The 20,325-nt window shown below is 57.4% G+C and overlaps 1 protein-coding gene across 1 annotated transcript; it reads left to right on the top strand.

Annotated features, from left to right (window-relative positions):
* The first annotated feature begins 378 nt into the window (after positions 1-378).
* On the top strand, positions 379-14,840 carry EFHD2 (EF-hand domain family member D2). The gene is made up of 4 exons (XM_090271459.1): positions 379-760; positions 12,030-12,177; positions 13,121-13,255; positions 14,192-14,840. Exons 1-4 carry the CDS (start codon positions 453-455, stop codon positions 14,321-14,323), a joined length of 723 nt encoding a protein of 240 aa, XP_090127585.1. The 5' UTR covers positions 379-452; the 3' UTR covers positions 14,324-14,840.
* The last annotated feature ends 5,485 nt before the right edge of the window (positions 14,841-20,325 follow it).

The raw sequence follows: 20,325 nt of genomic DNA on the forward strand, positions 1-20,325 counted from the left end.
AAGATTACGACTTCATCGTGTGGAGACTCCAGAGAAGGGGTGCGGGCGGCGATCCCCGAAGCCCCGACCCACCCCCAAACTGCAGTGGAGGAGCCCCTCTTCCTTCCAGCCAGCCAGACCTCTCCCGCTCAGCTGGAGCATTGAGAATGGAGACAGGGGATGCATTTGTACGGAGACCCCCAGTCTCACGGAGCGCATGGAGGCGGGATCGGCATCACCAGCACACTGCGCCAGCAGCACGCAGGAGCCCCAGTTATGACACCAAGCCCGCGCGCGCTGCGCAGGGCCAGGGGCGGGGGCGGGGAGCGGGCGGGCCCCGAGGGGCGTAAGTCCCACCTTCGGGGGCGGCGCCTGGCGCGGGGAGTGTCAGGAAGAGGAAGAGCGCGGCCAGAGGCTGTGCGGGCGCGCGGCGAGCAAGGGGCCCGGCCGAGGCGAGCGCCGCGCGGGCCACCATGGCCACGGACGAGCTGGCCAGCAAGCTGAGCCGGCGGCTGCAGATGGAAGACGAGGGCGGCGCCGAGGCCCCGGAGCAGCCCGGCCTGAACGGGGCGGCGGCGGCGGCGTCCGGGGCGCAGGACGAGGCGGCGGACGCGCTGGGCAGCGCGGACGACGAGCTGAGCGCCAAGCTGCTGCGGCGCGCCGACCTCAACCAGGGCATCGGCGAGCCCCAGTCGCCCAGCCGCCGCGTCTTCAACCCCTACACCGAGTTCAAGGAGTTCTCCAGGAAGCAAATCAAGGACATGGAGAAGATGTTCAAGCAGTGAGTGCCCGCCCGACCCGGCCCCTCCTCCCACCCCCGGCCGGCCTCGGGCCCCGAACCCCCGACCCCGAGCCGCGCCGACACCCCTGCCGCCAGCCTACTCCCCCAACCCCGAAACACCAGTGGTGGGGACCCTGCGGCCCCTTTCAGATAATCATGGACTGCGGAACCCTCCGCCCCACTAGGTGTATGGGTCTGGGGGTTCCCGGCCCCTGGCACGCTGCCCTTCCACTAGGTGACGCCGCCCCCAGTGCACCGCACGCACGCACACGGAGTGGGGCACCCCGCGGCTCCTTCTAGATAATCACGAGTCCCGGCGAGCCCCCACTACCATCACTCCGGGTCGCTGGCCTAGGACCTCTCCTGTTAGTGACTGTTCCCCCACCACCACACACTGAGACTGAGGACTCGCACACCCCCAACCCCACACACGCTGGTCACAAACACCCCCCAGCGCCTCAGCCAAGGTGACCATTCCCTGTACTCGGTGCTACACACATTCCTTGGGGTCCCTTCATTTCCTCTGCCTCTCTCAGATCCTCCTTCCCTCTTCCCGTGTAATTATTCAGCGTCTGGTAGCAAACTAAGGGCAAAGATCCTTCAGCCCCTCCCACCTCTACCGCCCCCCACCTCCACTCTGTTAGCCAGGACCCCAACCTTGATCCCCAAGGAGTCTCCCTAGGGAAGAACCCCTCAGTCCCTGCCCCCTATTTGCAGTATGTGCAACCTCCCCCCACAAATATCCCTTAAGTGCTTAATCCCCTCCTCCCCCCACACATTGCCCCTCCCTTCCCTCGCCCTCAGCCTCCCCCAGCAGCTTCGCAGTCACTGCCCCCCTGCTTCCTCCCCTCACCCCCTCCTCTGTGCCCCTCCTTCCCCACACAGGGTCCCAGATGCCTTACATTTCCCTGACTTCCCAGTTGCGCTCACTCCTATACTTTACTCCATGTAATTCCACACCCTGTTCTCAGCAGATTGGACAAGGCACCCCAGATGGGTGGGCTTCAGCCCTTAGCCCCTTAATATCTCTGTTGAGGGACTAGAGAGAAAGGGCTCCAGGACCCCTCTGGTCCGTCCCTGGGTCAGTCCAGTTGGGACTGAGATGGTCAGCCACACCCACCTCCAGCGGTGTCGAGGGCGGATGGAGGTACACAGCCCCCCTCCCTTAGGTACCCTTTCCACTTCCTGTTGCCCATTGCCATGCCCTTGGCTTCTGTGGGGGACACAGCCCAGGAGTACTGGTCTGGAGTGTATCTGGGAAGATATCCTGAAGCTGAGTCTAGGGTGGAAGAGTCGGGAGGTGTCTCTGCCCTGAGACAAACAGCCCAAGCAAAGGGGAGGGGTTGGAGGAGGAAGGTGGAGCAGTCTGGGGTAATGTGTCTGCCCCGGAGGCAGCTGACTGTCCAGCCAGCAAGCAGGAAGCCCAGGAAGGTGGTGTTTTGCAACCCCAGAGCTTGAGAAAGGCTCTCGCCACTTCTCGCAGTAGCTGCACCTGCTGCTTCTGCATTTGGCCCCAGTGACGCAGGGGAAGAGCTTTCTGGTTCCCAGACCTGGATGGCTGAGCAACCATACTGCCAGGAGTCAGCCTGGGGGGAAACCAGCCTTGCCTCCCCTCTGGGCCTCTGCCTGCAAGTCCCGGAGCCCGGAGGCTGCCTCTTTGACTCCAGGGTCTTATTGGGAGTTCTTTTTAAGTTTCTTTCCAGCCAGAGATTGGCACAGTCAGGAGAACAGGGCTCCCAAGGAGAAAGCTTCCAGGATTTCCAAGAGATGATGATTTCCAAAATTCTGGCAGGAACAGATTTAAAGTTCCTTGAGTTTAGAGCAGGTGTAGCTTCATTGCCTAGCGCTTCCTGGTAGAGCCCGCCCCTGGACTGCAGGCGAGATTATTTATCGCAGCCAAGATCCCTGTATCAGTAGTAGCAAAGACACTGAGGAGCTCACGGATTCCTCCCAGCGACCCCGTGACAGAGCCACCATCATCCCCATGGCGCCGTTGGGGCGTTCAGGCACAGAAGTAACTTGCTGGGATCTGAACCCAGGTCTGTGACTCCAAAGCCCTCGTTCTTCCTTTCTGGTGTCCCATCACAGCCATCTGCTTCCACGTAGGAAAACACACGCCTCCAGCACCCCCTTCCCTGTTCACGGGTGATTTTCTGCCTTATGGGCCCACCCACCGCCAACCCGCTCCTTTCCCCTAGAGCCCTCCTTCTCATGGGCTTCCACAGCAAACCTGCCCCCTGCCAAAAAAGAGAGAGAGAGAGAGAGACTGAGGTGTTTGGGAGAGCCCAGACCCCCGCAGAGCAGGGACTTGGGAGCCTGCAGCTAGACTGCAAGGGGCTTGCGACTTGGGGGGAGTGGTCTCCAAGCCGTGTGTGTGCAGAACAAGCTCACTTTCTACAGAGGCTGTTTGTGGTGTTCATTTGATGAGGAGGACTTTGATGAAGACTTGGGGGACCCGAACCCTTGCAACCCTTCTCTTGGCACAGCTACCGCTTGCTGCTGGGGCACAGGGAGGCGTGAGGGGGCAGGAAGGGGCCAGGGAGCTGGACTTCTAGGGAAGGAAGTGCTGCCCGCGGCGGGGTGGGGGGGAACTGGCGTGACTGGAAAGCGGCAGATTTTGTATTCAGGGAAACAAGGCTTCACTGTGCCAGCTGAGCCCAGCCCCGCCGAGGCCGGCTGTGAACAGCCAACAGACAGGCTCTCGTGGAGGACAAAACCCCAGTTCTGCTTCTGCTGTCTTAAGTGGCACCGCAGCCTCTCCTGATCCAAGCAGGGCCCGAGGACTGCAGCCAGGGCTCCGCGGAGACTTGCACCTCCAGCTCCCGCGGCAGGGAGGAGGGAGTCTGGCCCTCCTGGGAAGCCATCCACAGAGCCAAGTCCGGGAGAAGGGAGGTCAGAGGGAGCCGGAAGCCTGGGCACCTGTCCTAGCTCTGCCCCTGAGTTACCTAGTCTGCCTGCCCTCCCTGGACTTCAGTCTTCCCATCTATAAAAGGAGCAGGCTCTGTCTGATGATTCCTAAAGGTGATTTGGCAGTGACCTTACTTCTGAGGGGTCCTGAACCCTCCTGGATGGCAGAACTGCCTTCCAGAGCTTCCCAGTCCCTGAGGAGCGGGATGGAGGGAGAGAGAAGGGGACAGAGGGAAGATGGGCTCTCCGCCACCATCACTGGCCTCAGGCCACAGCCGTGCAGGTTCCAGTAGGGACAGCCCTACTCCCCATTTTACAGAAGAGGAAACTGAGACCCAGAAAGGTGTGGCGATTTGCTTGGGGTCACAGGGAGGTTTTCAGCAACTGAGCCAGAGCATCCTTGTCTGGCCAGCAGGGATAGTGGTCCCCGCATCGGGGGGTGAAGCTCAGAGCAGGTGACGCACGGTGCCAGCACACGGAGGCGCCACGTCAGCGCAGCCTGGACAGTCAGTCCTCCCCTCTGTGTGGCTCAGACTACATCTACCACCTCTAATCCACCCTCAGCCTGCCTCTCCATGCATCCATCCAGGGCTGTCTCTGGAACCCTCCAGGCAAGGGGGGAATGGTGTGGCCCCAGAGAGCTTCAAGGGGGCCCCTCTGGGCTGGCAGTAGCCCGAGTGGGACTCTGCAGGGTTTTGTAAGCCGAGACCTGCCAGAGATGTAGGCAGCCATGTAATTCTGAACCTGCCGTGGAATCTGAGGACGGTGCCCTAGTTCCGTGCCTGCCCGCCCAGCCTCATCCCCAGCCGTCTCGTGACCCCTTGCATCACAGAGGCAGGCTTCCCTCTCCTTTTGTGGGTACCTCTTCCCTTGCTACCCTGCCCTCCCCTCCTTTTCACCTGCTCAGACCCTGGCTGCTCACAGTACCTGCCCCAGAGGCCTTCCTGGAAGGCAGTGTGGTGCAATGGTTAGAGCGGGGCCTTTAGACTCTGCAGCCCTGGGTTTGAGTCCCAGCTCTGGGTCCTGGGCAGGACACTGCAATTTTTCTGGGCCTCAGCTCCTCACCGGCTTCTCAGGGTTGTTACGTAGCACTTCCCCCAGTGCCTGGGACAAAGTCAGTACTTATACTAAGTCCCTGTCGGTGGTTGTCTGGGCTGTCCCCAAGGCAGCGCCCCAGAAGCCACAGCTGCCTCCACTTACCCCCCACGGTTGAGCCAGCAGCAACCCTCTTGCTTTGGGCTGGAATGACAGGAACCAAACCCGAACCCCAAGAACCCTTTTCTCCTGCTGAACAGACGCTCTTGATTGACAGCTACATGTGCTTTGATGAATAACAAAACTGGGGAAGGGCATTCATTATCACTGAATTCCATGCAAGGCAGGAGGCAGAGAGGAGGGGAGAGCAGACAGCAGCTCTGGAGCCACGCTAGAGCAGGACTCCAGCAGCTGGTCGCCACCGCTCTGAGCGGGGTGCTCGGCTTCTCAGAGCCTCGGCCTCCCGCCGCAGAACCTACCAGGTGAGGTTCGGAGGGTTAAGTCCTGAGCTTTTGCAGAGCCCACCGTGGGGTCCGGTCTGTGGCTTTTAGGAACTTCGGTGATGACTCTGAAAACCCTCAGGCCCGCTCCTCTGTTTGTTCATCCAGCAGCTATTCCGTGAAGTTCCTGCTGTGTGCATGTCCCAGGAAACTAAAGCAACAATAAAGTTCCTGCCCTCGAAGCTTAAAGTCCCAGAGAGTGGCAGGGTACAGGGGCCTTTGGGGGAGAGGGGATAGGCCCACAGGGCTAGAGATGGGAGGTTCCATTTCTCTGCTTCTACCATGAGAACTGGAAGTTCTCCTGAGGACAGCGCCCTGCTCCACGCCCTCCCCCACCACCCCCCGGTCAGTGGAGGCCCCAGGGTCAGGTGCTCCCAAAGGACCTACTGTGTGTTATTTCAGAAATTGAGTTTAACCCTCTTGCCCGCACAGTGAGGTGAGTCCTATCATCCCCATTTGCCAGATAAGGATATTGAGGCTCAAGGAGGTGGCAGGATTACAGCCAGGTCTGTCTCTAGGGAGCTCCAGAGGCCATGTGAGGGCTGTGTTTATGGTTGCGGGGTGGGCCTTTCAGAGCCTTGGGGGACCTATGGTGTGGGGTACAGAGGTTGGGATGTCCCACCAGCAGCAGCCAGGAGCTGGGCTGGCCGGGGAGGCTGGGTTCCCAGCTCAGCCAGCCTCTGTTCCTCCTCCTTCCCTCTGATTCTGAGTCACCTTTCTCCCCCCTTCTCCTCTCCTCCCTCCCCCAGGGCTTTTGGTTCCCCTTTGGTTTGTACCCCTCCCTTCCCTCTGGGCCCAAGGCCTGCCTTTAGCCATTAGAGCCCAGGCCCTGCTGCCTCGGGAGGTCAAAGGCCTTTTCTGCCAGAGGAGCCCAGCCCAGCCGGAGGAGGGAGTCACTAGCGCTGCCACCTCAGCAGTGACAGTCCCACACTCTCCAGCAGCCGAGTTCCCTTTGACTGCTGAGCAGCCTTCTGCTTGGCTGACTTCTGCTTTTCAAGGGCTGAAGGGAAATGAGGGTTCTGTGCCAAAAAGCGCAGCTAGCCGGGAGCCAGGCCCCGGGATCCCAGCCAGGGTGGCGACCCCCCTCCAGGCCTTCCCGGCACTCGGCCTTCATCTGATTGAAGGGCCACTCCATTCCAGGCACCTTTATCTGTGTTGTCATTTCTGAGCGTCCTGTAAGAGTGTCATCACCCGCTTCACGGTTACGTACACTGGCTCTCAGGGAGCTTGGCATGACTTGTCCCAGGCCACGCAAGCTCGTAAGGAGCTGAGACAGGATTTGAAACTGGGTCTGTCTGACTCCAAGTCCCTTGCTCGTGTGGGACCCAAATAGAGCAGCATCTGCATCACCCAGGAGCTAGTAGGGACGCAGGTCCTCCACCCCAGACCTACCGGATCGGGACTTTTGTTCTCACAAGACCCACCAGGGGTGCCCATTGTTAAGGGCGGGCAGGGAAGGAAGCCGGGCAGGGTGGGCTGGTGGGAAGCCCGCTGCTGACCCTGGGAGTGGAGAGAGCTGTCCCAGCCCGGCCAGCACAATGTGGTGAGACCCCAGTTTAGGATGTGCCCAAGCCCTGACAGCCCCCAGCATATTGCCATCAGCCTGGGGGTCTCCTGTTTGACCCTGAGAGCAATGGGTGCGCGCGCGCGCATGCACAGCCCTGGCTGACGCAGGGCATAGGTTGCGGTTCAGATTCTGCAGATAGGGCTGCAGGAAGCGGTGAGCAGCCGGGCTTTCCCCACATGAGTCAGGCAGGCAGTCTCGGGTGGGGGCGTGCGGGAACGGATGGGCACTGCCCTGCTGTCATCACCCAGCGTGTGGGCACCCACATGCACGGGGGAGGCAGGCAGAGCCATGCTGGCTGTAATACCTAGCAAGGCCAGAAGTCCTCTGTCTTCCAGAACATTCCTGCCCCAAGGAACCTGTCTTCCCATTTCACAGGACAGAGTAGAGGCTGAGGAGCTCCTGGGGCCTCCCCAGACAGGTTGGGGAAGGATCGGGTCTATGCATGCTGAGACCAAAGCCAGGTGGGCCTGAGGGGCTCCCTGGTCCATAAACGCCACCCTCTCCAGCTGTCTGACCTCCTGGTGATGCCCATGGGCAGAGGGGCCATCAGCAAAGGCCTAGGGTGGGAATCAGAAGAGACAGAATTGGGTCCCCTGTGCTCCCAAACCAGCTGCTCCTACCTCCTCTTGTGTAATGGCTGTGATAACTCCTCGTTCTGCCATCAGACAGGACAGCACAGTTGACAGGTGGGGAGGGGACGTGTGTGAGGACTGGCTTCCTCCTGGACAGTTCCAACACCAGAATGGGCTGCTTGAGGGAAGCTGGGAGCTTCCCATCCTCAGAGGCATCGAAGTCACCAAGGAGGAAAACTGTAGTAAGGATCTGACCCTCACAAATGGCTAAATATGTGGCCTCCAGGAGTGTCCCTCCCCAGCCTGAGGTTCTCTGCTGTGACGTCAGTAGGCATCGGGGCAGAGCATAGTAGTTAAAAGGTGCTTTCATCCAGCCCGGGATCTGATCCCAGCTAGGTCCTTGTTGACTGTGGCCTCGACCAAGTCTTCCTGAGCCTCAGTCTCCTCATCTATATTATGGGGGTATTTATACCTGCGTCATAGAGTTCTTGTGAGGATCACAGTGCCTGGCACATAGTAAGTGCTCGGCAAAGAGTAGACACTAAGAATATTCTTATGAAATGGGGACGGTACTGGCCCCACCCCGTGGCTCCTGGTTATCAAAGCCGGTGGGAGGAGGAGCAGCCAGCTGGTGGGACCTGCTTTTCCCAAAGAGCAAAGTCTGCCTGGGTGGCGGCCGGCTGCTCTACTTTCAAGGACGGATGGGAGGGGACTTTGTTGCCAGCATCCGGGGCGGCAGCTGCCTGCCAGGCCCTCCCTGTTGGGAACTATTCAGGGGGAGGCGGGTAGGAATGTGGGCACAGTGCCAGGGGCTGGAGAAAAGTACTGAGCTCCCAGCCCGGGAGCTTTGTTGCCAGTCCTGCTGGACAGAATTGGTCCTGCCGGGCAGGGCTCTCAGCCCAGCCTCCCCTATCCCAGCAAGCTTGAGAATTCGGGATCCTCCATGGGTCCAGGAAGAAGAGGGAGAGGCAGGGAGGAGAGATGTTGGACTCTTGCGGTCTGCCAACGGTGTCACCCTGGGCTGGTTGCTGCCCACTCTGGGCCCTGATGTCCCCTCACAGCATGAAGGAGACAGACCGGGCTACCCAGGGGCTCTCATGTGCCACCTCTTTCATGGGATCCTCTGAGCCACCTGCAGCCTTAGTTCCAGCTCAGGGAGAGGGCTGATGGATGAGGGTCTCCCCAGCCTGGGATATGCCTGTTCTTTACCATCTGAGAACATTGTTCTGCATTGCCAGTCATCCACCTGCTGGTGGCACAGTGACAGTCTCCCCCTTTGTCACTTCTCGGTTTGTCAGGAAGGACAGGAGAGTAATCTAGGGCCAAGGCTCCTCTCCCTCTGCCCAGCAAGAGAGCGAAGTGGTGGGGTCTTTGACTCAGGCCTAATGGGAGTAGTGGGATCTTCAGAGGAGGGCGAGATGCTGGAGGGACCTGTGAGATGTCTTGTCCACTCCACGTTCTGGCAGGACGGGCGCTCAGGGGAGAAGCCGTTGTACTCTTTATTATTGTCCCATTATGTGCAAAGTACCTAATAGTATCTGGCGCACAACAAGTTCTCAGTAGCCACTGGTATTAATAATGAGATTAGCAGCTTTCAAGCACCTACTATGTCTGGGCATTTTATATCTATAACCTCATTTAATCTTTAATGCTAAAGGTAAAGAATAACAGTGATCACTTATTTTTATTTTATTATTATAGGTAGTGTGTATTAAGTGCTTACTGTGGGCCAGGATCTGTGCTGAGGATCTCTTTTCAATCGTCTTCCACAATCCTGAGACAGGTCCTTTGATACCCATGATGTAAATGGGAAAATTGAGGTTTGTGGGGGCAGGTGATTTGACCAAGGTCACCTACCCAGCAGGGGGCAGATCTGAGGTTTGGACCCAGGTCAGTCTCAGCAGAGTTGATGTGATCACAAACTTTCAATGTCACCTTCAGGTGAACCCTGGCACCTGGCTGACCCAGTGATCCGGAGCCCACCCCCAGCAGAGCCCAGGGCACATGGTGGATTCCCGTTCCCAGGGTGGGGGCGGGTCCTCAAGGGAACAGCCTTCTCCAGTGTCACCCCAGCACCTGACCTCTCCCTGACTTCCGTCACCCCCGCCACCTTGGCTATTGATCCACTGGCACTGTGGCCAGCCCCCGCATCGCCCCTCTGGGGGCTGGAACTGGCCCAGGATGGAGCTCAGACCCAGTCATTGATTGACCCTTGATTGAGACCGGCAGCGGTTCAAGCCGCGGTTTTGGCTGCAGCCCAGCCAGGCCCGGGAGTTGCCAGAGATCAAGAAATCCAGAGCCCAAGTTTTCGTCCAAGTTTGGACATTTTATCGGCACTTCCTCTGAAACTGAGCCACCCTTGGCTGCGGGAGAAACCCAGCCACTGGAGCAGGAAATAAAGCCGGGCTCTGGAGAGGAGGGGTGCGGCGGTGGGGAGAGTGGTGCGTGGGAATCGTAGAGGTGGGGGTCCGAACCCCTGGCCTGCTGGTTGTGGGGCCACAGCCTTCGCTGCGAGCCCTGTTCCCTCATCAGTCCCATGGGGGAAATACTACTGACCTCCCAGGGTTGCTGAGCGCAGAGGTTGTAAAGAGAAAATGCCTGGCACATAGTAGAGGCTTAATAAAGTTAACTACACCTCCTCATAGTGCTAGCAGCTGCCATTTCTGGAGCCAGCGCCATGTGCCAGGCTCTGTACTAAGTGCTTGGCATTTATAAACTCAGTCCGCACAGTGATCCTGTGAGTCAGCGTTACGCCAGGGGGTCTCAGCCTCGGCTGGAGGCTCACATGGCACAGGGTACTGGGACCCAGGCCGTCTGCTCCAGCCCTGACATGTTGCTGGCCTTCATTGGAGCCCAAGTTCAGAAAGTGGGAGGAGCTCTGTTTTCCTGAGGGGCACTGAGGAGGGGAGTTCCTGTGACGTGCCCAGAAAAAAATGACTCCCTCACCAGGCTCCTCTCCACAGGGCTGCTCTAAAACCTGTCACTTAAGGGTCACACAGCAGCCCCACAGCCCCTTACCAGCTGGCAGACAGGCTACAAAGGCAAAAGGAGGGGCCCCTGCCTTGCCCCCAGCAGCGCTCCTCCAGCTCTAAGTGGAGTCTGGACCATGGATCCTAAGCCAGCCTGACTTCCAGGATCCCACAGGGACCTCCGGTCCAGGTGTCCCCCTCCAGTCCTCTCCCATAGTGGGGAAGAAGGCCTCAGGGTCCCCTGTTCCCTGCAGGGTTCCCAGAGACTGCATCATCTCCAACCACTGACTCACTTGCTGTGAACTATTTATACCCCTCACGCAAATGCTCCACTCAGTGCTCCGAGCAGACGTCTCTGTTCTGCTGGCAACCCCAGGACATGTGGAAGGAAACTGGGCACAGAGCAAATGTGCAGATTTATGAGCCCAGCAGACGTGGGGTGGTGTGGCCCAGCTCTTTCCTGTGCTGCTGTGTGACCTTGGGCAGGTCACTGAACCTCTCTGAGCCTCTATTATAAAACAAGGTTATTTTGAGGATTACGTAAAATACAGTATAGAAAGTTTCTGACACAAGGACAGATAGCAAAAGTGGTTGCCGTTAGATGTCCAAAGTCGTGCAAAGCTCACGTGTAACTAGAGGAGAGGCAGGGAAATGAGATCTGTGTTAACGGGGAACTCCAGTCTCTAGGACACAGGTATCTGGAGCTCAGCCCCACTATCACACTAGCATCACCCAGCCAGCGTGAGGCCTTGGGGACTTCACAAGGTTTCTTCAGTGTCACCTCTGGAGAAGGCCTGGTTTTCCAGCTCTGAGACCACTGGCAAGCCCACCGGGAAACTGGCAGGCAGGTGTTGCTTAGCCTGGTGAGATGGCCCGGCTGGTCTGTGCGAACGGCACCCACATCTGCCCAGCTGTGTGCTCCAGGCGCAGGCAGCAGCCCCCCTAGCCTGGGGACGGGGTCTGGAGGCCAGCCCTGACCAAGCTCTTACTGCAAGGAGGCCAGTTGAGAGGGACGTGTAGACTCCTCCCCCAAGCCCATCCCTGTCTCTGCCAGGCAGCTGGTGGTCAAAAAGAGAGAGACCTGAAATGTGCAAAGCAGGGACACTGGTCACGTAATCACTGTCCCAGACCCTTCCAGCCACACAGCCCTCTCCCCTCTGCTGCTTCAGGCACCCTGCATAACTTGTCCCCTCAACACACCCCAGCCGCCTCCAGGCAAACCAGAAGTGGCCCTCCCTCCTGTGACCTCTGTCCCTGCCCTGTGACACCTGGTACCTTCTGCCTCCCTCCTGGGTGGGGGCAGGGAGTAGGGGAGAGATGGGGCCAAGATGTCCCTGGCGATGGTCAGTGAGTGTTACTGTCACAGCCCACCCTCCCCATCTGTAGCCCCGTGGTATCATGAATTTTTTTCTCCCTGCTTGTTCTTGCCACATTCAATACAGGGAGGCTATGGTTTCAGCTTCCTTTGCAGCAGGCTTGTTTAACATGTGGGAGGCTACCAGGCCATGTGGTGAGTTCCCCATCATCAGAGGTAACCAAGCAGTAGTAGTTGGGCCACAGATCAAGACTCCGCCTGGGCTGAGGTCCCCTTCAGCCGTGGCGGGATGACAAGTTGGTGGGAAGTGCCCTTTGAAGCCTTGTACTCTGGCTTATGACCACTCGGATTGGTCAAATGTGAGGTGTCAAGATGTCCTCACGCCTCCCACCTTGTGCCCACAGGTACGACGCTGGCCGGGATGGCTTCATCGACCTGATGGAACTGAAGCTTATGATGGAGAAACTCGGAGCTCCTCAGACCCACCTGGGCCTGAAAAACATGATCAAGGAGGTTGACGAGGACTTCGACAGCAAGCTCAGCTTCCGGGAGGTGAGACTAGCCCTCCCGCATCATTGACCGTGGCCTTGGGCACGGGAAAGGGGGGCAGTCTCCTTAAGTGAGGAGGGACATCCATTTCATCATGTAGCGAGCACGTTATGGAGTAACTCCTGTATACCTGACCCTGTGTGGGTTCTGGGGGTGCGGTCGAAGGTTCTGTGCTCCACAGGTCCTGGGGTGTAGAGTGGGAGAAGCCAGAGTGAAGTGACATGATGCTGGGATTCAGGAGGAGAGGGGGCCAGTCAGAGGGAGCAACATGTACTGAGCACTGGGGGACTTCACCCCGGATCTCACTCAGTCCCCATGGGTCAGCCGGTTGTGCGGAGGCGGCCACAGGCTCCCTGCCAGTGGCGGTGCTGCGGGACCCCAAGCAGCGTGGGGTTAAATGCCAGGGGCGGCCCCTCTGAAGAGTCAGCTTAGCCCAGGCCCTGGAGAACTAGCAGGAAGCAGAGAGGAGATGGGGCAGAGAAAGGTAAGGGCAGTACAGGATAATGGTTTGGAGTCAGGACATGGGTTCAAATCCTTCCATCAATTTTTGGTGGTGAGATTCAGGGCGGAATTTTTTTTTATCCCTGAAACCTCCTCATTCTGTAAAATGGGCACTGTCATGTACCTTAGGACTCAGTAAATGGAATTTAGAGCAAATTAGTTGGGAGAACATTGGCGACAAAGACAAGAGGTAAATTGAGACAATGTCAAGTCTCTTGATGGGAGCTGAGCGTGGACCAAGCAGGCTACATAGCCCCAGATCCTGGGAGGGCAGAAGGTGGGTCCCCTAGTCTCCCATTGTACAGATGGGAAGACCAAGGCCCAGGGAGGCAAGGGGGAACCCAAACATCTGGCTCCCAAGGATGCCAGGCTGGGCCTGGGTGCGGTCAGGGACACCGGACCCCTCCCTTTTTCTCTGACACCCCCGCTTTTCTTCCTGCTGCAGTTCCTCCTGATTTTCCGCAAGGCAGCGGCCGGAGAGCTGCAAGAGGACAGCGGGCTGCACGTGCTAGCTCGGCTCTCCGAGATCGACGTCTCCACCGAGGGCGTAAAGGGGGCCAAGAGCTTCTTTGAAGCCAAGGTGAGGAATGGAAGGATGTGTGGAGCCCAGGGTGGGGTGCCCTGGCCCCGGCTCAATGACGGGGCTGGCTGAGGTATGACAGGAGCCTGGGTTAGCTCGAGGGTCAGCACCAACCTTTCCTGCCTCTGCTGAGGCTGCAGACAGGAGATGGGGAGCTGACCCCCAGGCTGGGCTGGGCAAGGCCTATGGCGCTGCTGGCTTCTGTCCCCTCCCATCCAGGCTGCGATACTTTCCCGCTGCCCCTTTCTCCCCCTGCCCCTGGGGTGAATGAGGGGTGTTATTCTTGAAGAGAGGACAGGAACCACTTGGAGCTGCCCCTGGTCACTAACCCAAAGGCTCGGAGATAGCAGAGCAGGCCCAGAAACACACAGTGGGTGCTGGGGCCTCTTGGAGACACTAGCCCCGCCAACCCCAGCCTAGAGGAAGCATGACACCCCCAAGGGGCCAACTTCAGGCACAGCACCCTCCACTTTCAGCACATGCTTAGATAAAAGGGGTCAAGTATGGTTCCTGGGTCTTGCCATCCTAGGGCTTCAGGTTACCCACCTCTCCTTTCTCCCTCTTCCTTTGTTGGCTAAGGACATTCCTTCTAAAGGCCACCTCCCGCCTCCTTCTGGGCTTCTAGGGTGGAAGGGCTGTTTCAGGGTTCATCAGTGGGACCAGCACGCAGCTGAGCTGCCCTGGACAGGAAACAAGCTAAGGAAGCAACATCAGACGCTCCCACGTCTAGGGCTATGCTATGCAGCAGCCATTGAATGTGTGTCACCTCTTCCAGCGAGTCCGTGAGGTCGGAGCTATTGAGCATCAGGCTCTAAATGGAGAAACCGAGGGTCTGAGAGGTGGAGCCAGGACCAGGGTTGGAGCTAGTGTGAGGGGGAGGTGTACGCCTTGCTGGGAGGACTCCTCCAGCCCTGAGCCGCCCCCACGCCACCCCAGGTCCAGGCCATCAACGTGTCCAGCCGCTTCGAGGAGGAGATCAAGGCGGAGCAGGAGGAGCGGAAGAAGCAGGCGGAGGAGATGAAGCAGCGGAAAGCGGCCTTCAAGGAGCTGCAGTCCACCTTCAAGTAGCGAGGGGCTGTGGCCCCACCTCCTGGCCCAGGCCCAGAACGTGGCGAGGGCGGGCGAGGGCGGGCGAGGGCGGGCAAGCCGGAGGCCCAGCCTGAATCCTCGGCTCTGTCTGAAGAGACCATACGGAAAACCTTTAAAGGTCTGATTGCAGCCAGTCGAGGGGTCTCACAGAGGTGGCCCGGCCTCTCCCTGCCCCCTGCCGCTATTCCTGAGGCTGGGACCCCAGCGCTGGCTCCCTGCCCGCGTCCCCAAGTCTCTCGCACCCCTGGCTGTCCCCTGCCTGCTCCAGCGCCGCTCTCTGCCCGTGAGCCTGCCTTCCACACACACCCTTCTCTTCCTCAAGCCTCTCCCTGTCACCTCCTCCCCCACCCAGAGGCCACCTGCCCTTAACCAGCAGGCTGCACTGCCCCTGGGGCCCCCAGCCCCTTCCTAGGCTGGGGGAGTGACAGATGGCAAGAACTGAGGCTGGATCCGTGGAGTGCGACCTGAGGGGCCGATGTGAGACGCAAGGATGCTCCACCCGCACCTGTTCCTCCAGCTGCGCCTCCTCCCTGCTGGAGACGGGGGGCAGGGGAAAGGCTTCTATTGTAGTGGAGGGCTCCTGGCACCCCACACCACCCCAGCGCTCTGGGGTCCAGCCAGGCAGGCTGAGGGGACTGCTGTGTCAATCTACCTCACGGGCCCACACCCTCCCAGCCATGCTTTGGGTCATGGGCAGGGAAGGCTCTGGGGGCAGAAACACCGCTCCCTAGTTCCCCAGGGACAACCTGGGGGTCCCAGGGGCTCTGCAGAGGACAGCACGGGGAGGAGGAATGGGCCCGTCCCAGGGACAGAAACCAGTGACCGTCTCCGTTCCCCAGGAGGCGTCCAAAGAAGAGCTTTAAGAGGCTTGCATGACCCAGGCAGTGGGAAGCAGGGGACCTCCCTCCACCCTTTCACACCTTCCTTCCCCAGAGTGACACTCATCGCCTTGTCACCAGCGACGGGACCTCACCCCGTCACACCCACCCCCTGAGGAAGCAGGGGGACCCCAGCCCTCCCTGTGCCACCGGCCCGGCCCCGCACAGCTCCCATGTGCTTGCTCACGTGTGTGCGTGTCTGTGTGTATCTGTTGCTGTGTCGTGAAACTGTGCCCGTCACCCAGTCCAAACAAGTGAGTGGCCGTGGAGGCCCCAGTTATGCAATGTCCAGTGTGTCATGACAGCATCACTGCTTTTTAAACTCGATAACTTTATTTTAGTAAAATGCCCCAAAAGTCTACGAGACCCCCGTCGGCCTTGCAGAGGTTTTATTTTCTTGGCCTTAGACTCCGCAGAGATTAGAGGTACGGACCCCAGTGCAGCAGCCTTGGCCCTGGATTGCGTTTGCCTTAGCGATGTGTTTATACAGATGAATATAAAGAGTTCTTTTCCTTTCGGCTTATTGCTTTTCTTTTTCCTCTCTCACTCTCCTCCCCCCAAAAAGCTACTTCTTCATTCGGTGGTACAATTATTTTTTTTAACTAAAATAAGATAAAAATTCTATATTCTTAGGTGTGTGTGGTTCTTGTTGGTTGGCAGGGAGGGAGGGGATGGAAAGGGGGGAACAGATGGAGGTCACCTGGGTGCCTTTGCTCAGGTGGCCCCCCTGTCATCTCAGAAGCCAGGGAGAAGGCCCTCCTAACGGGAGAGGTTGCTGTCCACCCGCTACCACCAGGCACTAGTCTAAGCACTTCATATATATTAATTCACTTAATCCTCACAAGCAGCCCGTGGCGGGATGCGGTTCCTTTCCCAGATAAGAACAAGAAGACCCAGAAAGTTTCCCGGAGGCACACAGGCAAGCAGGCAGGCAGGATGCAGGCCAGGGCCACTGAAGTCAGCCTGCGCTCCTAGCCAGTTCAGAGGGCACATGCATGTCCGTGGGGCCATGGCGCACAGCATGGTTGCTGGAAGTGGCACCAAAACCATGTAGTTTCTGGATTAATGTACTCCAGAGCCCCCCTACACACACACACACACACACACGACCCACACACAGAAAGATACCCCAAGCCTCACACACACACAACACACACATGACCCACACACAGAAAGATACCCCAAGCCTCCCACACCACACACAGGCTGGTGTGGCGGGGTGATGAGGGAAGAGCCAGGGTACTCCCTGTATGGCTTTGGACAGATCACTATCCCACTGGGTCTCAGTCTCCCGACCTGTTCAATGCAAGGGTGCTTCCCAGTCCTGTGGTTTCCCGGTAGAGCACCTCCCCTGCCAGGTGCAACCATGGGTCCCTGGAGTATGGGCTTAGGGTGGGCGTTACTGCCCCCAGGTGGACGTGGGTGGTGCTACAGAAGCCCAGATGTCCTCTGCCTAGGCTGAGGTGCCTTCCAGCTGTGACTGGATGACATGTTGGCCTGAAACAGCTATGTCCTTGAAGCGTATTTCCTGGGAAATGCCACCCCAACCTGCCACCCGATGCCACCATCATTAACACTCAATGTTAGTTTAAGCATTGCTTTCCCACGGCCTTCCCAAGGGAAGAACATCAGATCCGTAACGTCCTAGCGAAAAGGGTGTCAGAGCTGAGGGACAGATGGTACTGACAGGGAAGGGCTAATTCAAGCCACACACACCCGCCCAGCGGCCCAATGACGGATGTGGGCCTGGAGCCCTGGGAGTGTGAGAGACAGGCCAGCTGTCCTATGCCAGGGCCCTCCACCAACAAGCCTCCGCTGAGAGACGTCTCTCAGCCTGGGTCCACACAAGATCTCCCCAACTCCCAGCCTGGGAAGAGGGTACAGGTTGAGGAATGAAGAGGTCCAAAGTGACTCAGGGATCAAGAGTGAGAAGGGAGACAGCTCCTTAAAACCCTGTCCCAGTCTCATCTTCTCAGTAAGCAACACACACACACACACACACACACTCTCTCTCTCTCTCTCTCTCTCTCTCTCTCTCTCTCTCTCTCTCCTCTCTCTCTCTCTCTCTCTCTCTCTCTCCTGGCCCCCAAAGCCCTCACTCAGCTCCCAAACCCTCTATGAGCCTCCAGGACTTCCATCTGGTTTTAAGGAGAAACTCTGCCCGCCCCCAGGTGGGTCCCCTTTAGTGGGCCTCACTTGACATATAACAGCTGCCACCTGAGAGTCCTGTCCCAGCCGTGAGAAAATCAGAGCCTCTGTCAGTGGCACCTGCTGTTTTTCAGGCTCTCACCGCTGACCCACCCCCACAACCTTGGCATTGCTTCTTTGAGGTTGCCCTTCTCCAAGGCCGCCTTCACCAAGCCACCGTGGTTATTTTTCCATCACAGCTGACGCTGAGGGGCTGGGGAACCTTGAGATCCCAGATCCTCAGAGGCCCCACTCCAGCCTGGAAAATACAAGGTTCAGCGCAAGGGGGGGTGGGGTGCTAGCAACCTCACCCTCTCAAGTCCTCGAGTTCATTTTGTAATCTGTAGAGACGGAGTCCTTTCCAGCCCCCACCCCATCAAGTTCCCACCCAAAACTAATGTCTTCTCGTTCAGGGAATACTTACCACCCTGGCCAGCAGCGAACTCCAGCAATGCTGAACAAGGTCTCAGTGTCTCTGTAGATCCAGCTCTAGCACAGGCTCTGAACACGGGAGGTGCTCAGCAAATGTGGGACGAGTAAATGAATGAATGAATGAATGGCCTCCATGTATATGATGTCAGTGCTTCAGAGTCTGGGCAAAAAAGAGTTACATCTCTAAGTCCTCGACTTAATGCAAGCCCCCACCCCTCCAGTTACAGAAAGTCCCCTCCCCCACGGCTCCCCTCTGCAAACACCACAAGCCTTCCCTGCTGGGGCTGCTGCTCCAGTCTTGGTCACCATAGCCAGAAAATCAGGTCAGCCACCCATGTGTCACCACCATAACTCAGATGGTTTGAGCCCCTTGCAGTAATGATGTCCTGCACCCTCGGCTCCCTGCACCGGGGACAGGTCAGGAGAGGATGACACACACCCAGAGGCAGCTCCCACCTCTGCCTCGTTGCTCCCTGGGAGTTTTCTACCCAGCTGCCCCGGGGCACAGCTAAAGGCACTGCCAGGGCCCAGAGAAGGCACTCATGATGCCCTGACAAACATCCCCCAGGCTGTCCCAGCTGCATGTGAACTGACATGAGGAGGGGCCACGGCCAGGGCTGATGGGCCATCAGTACGGTGGGCACAGCACCTGGAGCCCGTGAGACGTTTAGGCCCACAGCTATGTTTGGTTTCTTTTAAAATCAGGGGGAACAAAATGAATATAATTTACACTGGGTTATGTTAGTCTTTATAACCATGCAGTTGGGCAACAGCAGACCCTCCATATCACCCTGCCCAGGCTCTGTAGCTTCAGTTTCACTGGAGAGGACACTCCAGCGTCATCGCAAGATGTCGATTCAACACGGGAGGAGACAGATACCGTGTCACTCCCGAGTCGGACTGCACAGCCATTCTCGGCGGTGCAGATAGACTCTTAAGAAGCTACACCATCGTCTCTCGAGACGGACGGCTGCCGACGACGACGACGATAACCATGCAGTCATAAAACATAACTTTTAATATTTTTTTATTCAAAAAAAGGGCCTACAAAGGCAAAAGGGCCCAGTGACAGTCCAGACTCAAGCTTTCTCATAAGAACCAGATGACAATGACAGCAGTAACAGCCAACACTTAGATAGTGCTTGCCACATGGCAGGCACCCCTAGGAGGCACGTACCATTTTTTTACCCAGAGAGGTTAAGTCACTAGCAAAAGGTCACACAGCTAGGAAGCAATGGCTCTGGGTTTTCCTCCTTCAGGTGTACGGTCCAATGCCAGGCAAAGCACTCAATAACCCGCCTTCAGCACCTAAAGCAGAGGAAGATGACCTCGGTTTTCTCCAGGTACAACTGCCGCTGGTGCTTCCTTATGTAAAGCGCCCTATCAGCTCAATGTCTTAAAACAAGGAAATTCCCCTAAAGCGGATGCTATCTGCACCTTCCAGAGCAGCCATCAACCTTCTTTCCCATATGAACATTCAAAAAAAGAAAAACTGAAATGACTCTCTCCGGTAACTCACTACCTAATTGCATATTTGGGTACATGTTTGAGTGTGTGGCACATGGCCCTGCAGGGGTCATGTATAACTGAATGCTTTCTATGTAGAACACTACGGTGTGCATGCCTGTGAGTCTGTAGGCATGGGCGTCTGTCTGCCTGCCTGTCGCTGCATCCTTGTGTGTCTACGGGTACGCACACGTGACTGCCATGCACGCTAAGAAACTGTTGTACCCCTCTGAGTGTAAATCAGCAAACTCCTGCACAGAGAAGCCCAGTTAATCATTTTGCCAGGTTGTTCAAGAGAAACTGAGACCCAAAAAGGTTGTCCAAGGTCTGGGGTCACTCAGCAAGTCGCTGACTGAGACAGAAACCAGGAGTCTTAGCTGTTACCTGGCTCAGTCCATATCTCTGTTGATGACGTCAGACCCTGGTGACCCTCTGCTGAGTCTGTGGTGTATCAGGCAGTAGCCGCTGACCAGCCTCTAGAAAGCAACAGAAAGTTCCCATGGCCTGAGATCCCTCAGACACCCCAGACCTGGGCCCTGAGCCGCGACAGCAGGGCAGACCCTACACACGCCCTCCTCTCCCATCTCAGCGTCTTTTACATTTATCAAAACTTGACTGATTTTTATATTGAAAGAAAGAAGGGGAAAAAAAGAAAACTTGGTTAATTTTTATATTACCCAAGTAAAGCCTGATTGTTTCTTCTTTAAAAAAGATTTAATGTGTAAAATATTCAAGTTAGAACCTTCTCCAACCCCAGATAACCACCATTAACAACAGGGCACATGTGCTCTGAATTTTTTTTCTGGGAAATAATTCCTAAGGTGACCAGTGTGCCCAGGTCAGAAGACAGCTTCTGAGGAGCACGCAGATGAGTAGAAGGAGGAGGAAGAGCAGAATCTAACCCACCAGGCTGAGGTCGTGCCTGGAGGCACGTGGATTAAACCAGGCGCTCTATGGGACAGACTGACCCCAAACTGC

This window comes from Furipterus horrens, unplaced genomic scaffold (genome assembly GCF_987537825.1).
Source record: "Furipterus horrens unplaced genomic scaffold, mFurHor1.1.pri manual_scaffold_3, whole genome shotgun sequence".
Taxonomy (NCBI): Eukaryota; Metazoa; Chordata; class Mammalia; order Chiroptera; family Furipteridae; genus Furipterus; species Furipterus horrens.

Bases quoted from the DNA above. Each gene is read 5' to 3' on its own strand.
- EFHD2 (XM_090271459.1), top strand. From the start codon at position 453: ATGGCCACGGACGAGCTGGCCAGCAAGCTGAGCCGGCGGCTGCAGATG. The intron at 12,178-13,120 runs GTGAGACTAGCC...TTCCTGCTGCAG, and splicing joins GCAAGCTCAGCTTCCGGGAG to TTCCTCCTGATTTTCCGCAA. The intron at 13,256-14,191 runs GTGAGGAATGGA...ACGCCACCCCAG, and splicing joins AGAGCTTCTTTGAAGCCAAG to GTCCAGGCCATCAACGTGTC.